At 54.9% G+C, this 7,956-nt stretch overlaps 1 protein-coding gene across 5 annotated transcripts in view; it reads left to right on the top strand.

The window, feature by feature from the left end:
* LOC107273310 (serine/threonine-protein phosphatase 4 regulatory subunit 1) overlaps positions 1-7,956 on the top strand; it is an 83,369-nt gene that overhangs the window by 24,037 nt on the left and 51,376 nt on the right. Inside the window, exon 1 of one of the 5 annotated variants that reach the window (XM_015751405.2) lies at positions 2,867-5,749. The exons of the other annotated variants lie outside the window; for them this stretch is intronic. Within the exon in view, the coding sequence (XP_015606891.1) occupies positions 5,649-5,749 (101 nt within the window). The 5' untranslated portion in view covers positions 2,867-5,648. Of the gene's footprint in view, positions 1-2,866; positions 5,750-7,956 lie in introns of those variants that run through there. 5 annotated transcript variants of the gene reach the window in all.

Below are 7,956 nucleotides of genomic sequence, written 5' to 3'. Positions count from 1 at the left end.
CCCCCCACGATCACCGAGCTCAGGACACTTACGTTCTTCTGTCAATCGATTGACAACTCTTTTTGATTTGAGCTGCGGGAGGTTATCTCGATCCTGATGACGTCGCGAATGCCTAGATTTCGCTGGTTCCGCCAGCTGGATTTGCTGGATTTGCCCCGGTGCGTCGCGCAATTCTTTCACATTGAACGAGAGAATTATGAAGGAAAACATCGCGCTACGTGATAAGAATTATTATGGAACGCCTGCGTCAACAGCTGTCGACATCTAGATCTCTATCTTCGACTCGCGTACGCATGCTGTGGGGTGAATCATTTGAACGATGGGTCGGGGCTCGCTGTCAGTGAACGCGACGCTAAGAATTCCTCAAAAACGTCGGAGTCCTCACTGTTGCCCAACAGACCAAACAGACCAAACAGACCAAACAGACCAATGGATATTCGTCCATTGCGTTCGAGAAAACGCAGCTACGTCACGTGGCGGCCGCGTGATGTCGTCGACTTTCGGCTCTTCGGCCTCTCAGTCTCCAAGGCTTCGCTCCTCGCAGCCTCCGTCACTCCTCCTGTTACTCGCTCCTTAATCTCGATAGAAACGGACGGATTCTAGGAAGTCGGAGACTCCTCGGGTCGCCATGCTGCTGCAGGCCACAGGGCGCTGGACTCGAAATGCACGTGGACTGCACGGGGGGGAGGGCAGGAAGCGCCGGGCTTCGGATTTTCCTGGTATTACGGGAGCGTACCGTACCTGCTACCGTACCGTAGATTCCCATGGACGCGATTGCGCGGCTCCCCGATAATGCCGCGAGAGTAGTGATAGTAGTGATAGTAGCGATACACGGGCGATATAGTGTCAACGGAGTTTGACCTTTAACAGTTCGGAATGGATCGAGTCGCGTCGCAAGGAATCCGAGTGCGCACGAAGAGCGATCGAGCCTATTTCAATCGGCGCAGCGACCTGCGATCTTCGCTACTGCTGCTCAGATAAATGAACAGCCGATATAAATTCCGATTAATAGATAGGCACTGCGTCGCCCTCGGATCTTTTTTTTTTTTAATTACGTCGCGTCAAATATCCACCTGCGTTATTCCCTATCTACTTGTAAGCGTGGACAAAGAAACACGCAGATCTCGCACTCCGCGTGACCAACGGAAAATAGTGGGATGTACCTACGATACAAGATTTCAAATCGAGATATAGGAAATTTGCAAAACATAGGTATTATAGAAATTGTCAAATTCTGTGTGACATATACATATGTACATATATATAGGCCCACTACTCTTACAGAAATGACGCAATGACATTATCAGAATTTATGAGTTATGCATTTTCATCGAATCACGCGTCGGCACTATCGGAATTTCAAGCGTTACGCATTTTCGTGACGCATCATTTTCCCTGAAATACGAGCTATTAAATATCCTAATGTTAAAAGTGACTGTACCGTAGGAAAAATCGATAGGAAATTGCAGGCTTGGATTTGCAGTGGCGTCTCGAGCCTCTTCTTCGCTTTGCGTCGAGTCGCTCTTGACGGCCCGAGTGACGACACGCGACGACACGTGACGTAGACGCAAACATACGTCGGTGCGAATTTTAAAGATTTACGAACTGAAACCTGAGCTTCTTATCGATCGGACTTTCTTCTCTCTCCTTTCGTCTCCATTTATTCCCACCTGCTGGCATCTCTTTATCTCTCCTGCTCTCTTTTGTTCTATCGCGAAGTCCTCGTGGAAATTTCAACGGCGTCCTCCTCCTTGACGCGTTACATTAGTTTGATTATTTGGAGGGTCATTGCCCGATGGCCGATCGCCGATCGCCGATCGCCGATCGGTCGTTACGAGACTCCCGAGATTCGTACGTAGACGAAGGTGAATGCATGTAACTGGTACCGTGTTAGGTGGTAGGTGGTACACGTGATACATGATCCCGGAATACCCGGAATAGGGCACGGGGACTGGTGTGCGTTAATGCAATTGGTATTGGTAGTCAGAGACACACTATCTTGCGATCACCGAGCGAACGTGACTCAGAATCAGCTCAGGAAATAATTTGAGCTGCCAACGTTGTCGTCGACGTCGCAGCCCTTTCACCGGTGTGCACGATATGCGTCATTCCCATTGTAGTATGAGCCGTGGCCCGTGGCCCGTGGCCCGTGGCCCGTCGGCTTCGGGCCCAATATTAGAGTCCGAATCGTTAACGGGGTTTGTGTGCTTGATCGTTACGAGGAAGTGTAAGTGGGAGATCGGCGTTGCCGATAAGCGAACGACGATAGTCACTGCCGCCACCGTTACATTCAACTCGTACGTCAATAGAGGGAGACCATTTCCACGCTTCCACGCTTCCACGTTTTTACGTGTCTCTACGTCTCCTCTGCGGGTGCTACTCGATCCCCCCACTACTCCACACTACTTTACACACGCTGTGCCTCCCAAACCGGAAGTGACGACACTCCAGTTACTCGAGTCAACGCACACCTTCTGTTTTCTTATTCTCCTTCTCTCTTTCTCTTTCCTCCCTTCCTCCTCTCCTCCTCTCCTCCTCTCCTCCTCTCCTCGAGCCCTTTGCGTGTGCGTCGTGGAATCGTTCGGTGCGTCGCGACGTCTCGCACAGATTCACTCGAGGCTCCGTATCTCCGTTATCGTCCCCCGATACGTGTCGCGTTTAAAGTCGTAGTTGGCGAAGCCGTCCCCGTCCCCTTCTCCTCCTTGGGTGGGAAAGGAGGTGGTAAAGGCAATCCGAAGAAGAAGGAGGAGAAGGAGGAGAAGGAAAAGGTGCAGGAGGCAGAGCGGCAGTGCCTCGTAGGAGCACCGCGAGCGGCGCTGCAGGCGTCGCGACGACGAGTCGAGCCGGCGCTGGTCGGTTTGGTTCGCGGCAGCGCGCGCAGTCCCACGCGGACCACGCGCCTCCGTCAAGCGTGGGATCCGCGACGGCGGTAACGGGAGTAACGCTGGTAACAGCGGTAACAGCGGTAACAGCGGTAACAGCGGTAACGTAACGGTGTCACTGGCTACGAGGGAAGCGTCGCGACGCTAGAAAAGTCAGCCATTTTACTGCGCCATGCGTCGCGTTCCGTAATACCGTGAGGAAAGTGCGTCTTTCGTATGCGCCACGGGCTTCTGCGCACTCGGCATTCCATCGAGAGGCAGCAGCTCTCCTCCGCTGCCACCTCCGCTGCCACCTCCGCTGCCACCTCCACTATCGCCTCCTCCTCCTCCAGGGCCACGCTACCACTACGTCAACTACAAGTTGAACTACTACGCCACAACGGCTATCGCGACGGCGGCCCCGTGTCCACCTGCCGCTCGATTCCTCGTCTCTCTACACGCACCCACCACCTCCCTACTGCCTACTGCCTCTAGTCGCCCGAACTGCGTGCGTGCAAACACGAGGACGGCTGCCCAACCGGCAAGGCGATGCTCCTTCGCCGCGGGACGAGTTCAAGATGCCCGCAGGAAGTTTGTGCAACGTGCAAGCAGGAGAGCAGCCAAGGAAGGACGCATCGTGCGCTACGTGCGCTACGTGCGCGACGTGCGCGACAGCCGGCGAGATGGGAGGAACGATCTGCGCAGTTGGGTCGATCAGCGTCGGCGCTGGCCGTCGTAGCGACGTCAAGGGTGCTGCTTCGCCACGTGAGTGACCACCGCGTCACGACGACCTTCTCGACTGTCAACGCCTCGACCTTGGTAGGAAGCCTCGGCGTCGCTTCTCCCATGGCCAAAGACGCCGCGAAGAGTCTCATGGCGACGCTTATTATGTAATCCTACGATAAAGCGGACGAAGCGAATGAAGCGACCAGCAAGTATTTTCGGAATGGTCGCGGCGCGTTGTGACGCTGGAAATCCAACTGCGTTATTTCATATCCTTTCCATGGTAGTCACTTTTCATAGACTTACGGGTCTGTTGTTATTCCCATGCATTTCAAGGTAAAAGTAACCGACTTATAAGTCTATAAAAAGTGACTACCATAGAAACAATATGAAATAACAAAGAACGTGCCTATGTGGAAACGCGTTACGCACAGAGCCAGAGAGGCAAGACTTCCCCTGAAGTCTCTCTCGAAGTCGACATTTCCGGCACAAGGTTCGCGACCACGTGCCTCGTGTTTACCGTTACGTCCTGCCCGGAAGCTGCGACTCCTGGAGGAAGATGAAGGTGAAGCGACTTTGCCTCGCTCGTATTTTGCACCAAACGAATGACAGTGTTACGTTACATGAACCTCACGAAATCTGGTGGAATTTCAATGTTCCAGTTCCGGTCGGCACCGGGATCGGCAGAGGGTGGTGCAACCATCTTCGATAGGTGCTGAATGTCAAATCCTTCTCCCTTCCCGCCCTCCTCTCTCTCTCTCTCTCTCTCTCTCTCTCTCTCTCTCTCTCTCTCTCCCGCACAGTCTACAACTCGTCGATCCTACTTGGAAACTTTGAATGCCGCTTTACATAATTTCTCGGCGAAAACACTGGGCCGTGCAGTCACTTCGGAATTGGGTCCATTCGGCTCGCAGCCGGAGCTTCGTTATCGGCGTTCACTGTCCCGAGCTGTTCACCTAATCGCGCCCGTCACACGGGCACACCGTCCAAGTCTCCCAGTCAGCGGGCGCAGGAGGCTGCGCGAGCGAGCACCGTGTGGAACGGAAGATCGGGCCGAAGGTGCGACCGAAGACGCCACGTGAAATGTCGAAACTCTGAGGCTCCGGCAGCTGAGAAGCCGAGAGAAGGATGTGAATTTTTGGAGGGAAGTGAAACTCGCTGCGGCCTCAGGATGGAATCCGCCGCCACTGCCGCGACGAATTAGTTGGGGGGGGGAAAGGGGGGAATCGCGGGAGAAGGCGAGAGGTGAGAGGTTGTTAGTGTCCAGCAGTGTCCAGCAGTGTCCAGCGAGATTCCGTGAGGGACGGTGGTCTTCCGCGCGAAACGCTCATCGGGAATTGCAGAATGCCCAGGAGACCGGAAACGGGCAGGGACGCCCCTGAACCCCGCGCGCCTCCCCGGATGAGGCTGCCTCTCGCGTGCTGGGCTGACCTTCCGGCTACAGAAGGGCTACGGTAGAACCTGCACTTTGGAATCGGGTTAACGCGTGTGAAAGTGCGCAGAACGTGTCATGGAGCCAAAGTGCACTCGCCCCGGAAATAGTCCCTCTCGCGCGGGACGCATCTCGAAGTCCGGCGATCGTTTTGGGTGTTTGTCCTGTTATCGACGCCAGTACCGCAGTGGGACTACGAGTGCTACTACTCTCGACGAAGATGCTGAGCAAGGATCGTTCCTTCTTGCTGGCAGCAGCAGCAGCAACAGCAGCAGCACCGTAATCTCTAGTGTAGCTCCTATGTACTGTGGGAGCAATGGGTGCGCGGTTAGTCACCCAGAGTTGGCTACAGTGGTGAGACAGTGACGACGTCGGCGGCAGCGATGTGTGCCTAGTGATGAGGACGGAGGTGGGGAGGGGCACATGTTGCAGATACAAGATGGCGGCTCAGCGTTCACACGTGAACGTCCTCGCGCACCGTCGAGCGGCGCGGCGAATTCAGGCAGCACGAGTCGCAGCCGCAGCCGAGACCCGAGACGCTCCGAGACGCTCCTAGATCATCGACGCCGGCCGAAGACGCGGCGGCGTCACGTTATTTCTCCGGACTGGGCGGCTCTGCTTGGCTGAAGGAGATGCAGTGCCGTCCTCGGTGGGAGAGGCTGAGTCGCCGAGATCTCGCGGGAGCGTCGAAGCCTACCGGAAGACGTCGCTCCTCCTCGGCGAATTCCTCGTGGTAAGATTTCCAGGAAGTACTAGTCGAGAACGGACGAAAGGGCTCCCAGCAAGTCCAGGCGTCCGCCTGGGAGGAGATCGCGTTGCCTGTCGCTTCCATCCCCGCAGATTGCTGGACCGATTCGTCGCAGCCGGGGTGGGCGGAGGGGGATTCCCCGAGGCTCCCGCGGGCCTCAGCGGTGCAATCGGGGGAATCACCGGAATCTCCAATCTCGAATTCGGAATTCAGAATGCAGAACCTGCCTGAGGTAGATTCCTCTAGCTGCTCGAGTCGGTCGAAGGAAGAACGAGCGAAGCACATTCTCGATGATGCTTTCCGATCCGCCTTAACGGTTTCTATAGCTGCGAGCGCCAAGTGCGTTGTGCGTTTATCTCGATAAACTTACGTTCCCGCGTTCTTTGCGTTCTTTGCGTTCTCTGCGCGCCTCGCCATAATGCACGTCATAACGCGCCATACGCGCCATACGCGCAATATTCGATAGGACGACACACCATTCTCATGTGAGCGTACATGCGACCTCGTCCACTCTTCCACTCTTCCACTCGTCCACTCGCAATGCCAGTCTGCCCTTCATTCACAATTGCGTTGAGAATCTCCTCTACCTCCTCTACCTCCTCTACCTCCGTTGCCGCCGCTTGGAACGCTCGCTCATTCTTTCCCAGTATTGCGAATATTCGAGGGGACTCTGTGCATGTGTGTCACGTGCTCCTGCACGTAAAGGCGACTGTCTGGCTGACAGCGTGTGGGTGGTGCGCACCCACGTGGCTGCTTCGCGTATCGTGCGAAGCCGCCAAATTGCCTGAATGTTGGCTGCACTTGCAATCGATAGTCACTCTGCTATAGGACGTTGACTACTCGGTAACGTCCCAACTCCAAAAATATATAGTTCGTACACGATTGTATACCATTCGCACATGACTATGTATATTTCACGTATGAACGATACCGTTTTTTGACTGGAGATGGTTCGCATGTTGCACGCAGCCAGAAATCGGGACCGGAAACAGAAAGGCCATTCGTCGGAGAAAGGATCCTTCTGCACCGAGTCAGTCGGCTCAATTCTCTTCCTTAAGCTGCAATTGGTTTGCTGCTCTAAGGCGTCCTAAGCAGCCGCTTGTTGCACTTTTGTGCAATGGGATGTGACTCTGCGCAGGACGATCCACGAGGAGGAATTCCGCGTGATGACGATATATTACGGGCACGAAGGGAACGTCACAGGGTGGCTCCTTGCGCCGGCTGCCGGAAGCTGTAATGGCGAGTTTCACGAGTCGCGTTCAAAGGCGGGCTTTTCAAAATGAATCAGTTGTGTCGGTCGGAGAGTGACGCGATGGCCGCGCGTCACGTTCCTCGAGGTGCCGTGTCGAGCGAGGCCCGAGGATTCGGCAGATTGTACAGCGACCACAGCGGCTTCGGGGGGGCGGCGGGGGAGGGTGGGTCAATTGTGTCGTCACAAGGCGCATCCTCAAGCAACGACGTAGTCGCGTCTGCTGTCGCAGGTAGCGCGGGCCGCTTCTAGGTGAACGTTACGTGGCTGGCAGGTCGGCTGCGCGCGCGCGCGCACGCACACGCACACGCACGCGTTGTCGCGGGCTACACAGATCGATAGATACTACGCAGAAACGCTTCTCGACACGCACACAGCCCGATGCAGTCCGCACCTTCGGCAGCCTCCTCCTCCTCCTCCTCCTCCTCCTCCTCCTCCTAGCTGCCGCAATTCGATGATTTGATAGCCGAACGGATAAGGGATGGTGGTGGTCAGTGAATAAGAGGCGGCCGGCGGGATCCAGATACGGGAAAGCTTTAGAACCTTTTACTTTAGCTAGTCAGTCGAGTGGAAGAAGGAAATGCGTTCGCAGCACGTGGTGCAGGACGCGACGCCGATTGGTTCCTTGCATTATCGATGCAACATTGGATATATCGGTTCTTATTTATTCGTATCGCCCGATTGCTAAATCTTCGAACGGGTCGACGCGGGGCACATTAAATAATGCATTCCCTTCCTGCACAATTATTCGATTGCCAGAGACTAAGTACTGAGTGCCAATAATCGAAAGGTGGTCGAAGTCTGCAAAGCGGATAGTAAATGTTCGAAGGTAGCGAAGGCACCAACTGCAGTGAAGGTGGAAAAAAGGAGGAAATTTTGAAGGAGGATTCAATCGAGACTGTCCTTTTGCGTTGCGACTAACAAATTATATCTCGGATCCACG

Source organism: Cephus cinctus, unplaced genomic scaffold, assembly GCF_000341935.2.
Source record: "Cephus cinctus unplaced genomic scaffold, Ccin1 Ccin1_scaffold0091, whole genome shotgun sequence".
Classification (NCBI taxonomy): Eukaryota; Metazoa; Arthropoda; class Insecta; order Hymenoptera; family Cephidae; genus Cephus; species Cephus cinctus.
This window is presented reverse-complemented; position numbering and strand designations above follow the sequence as displayed.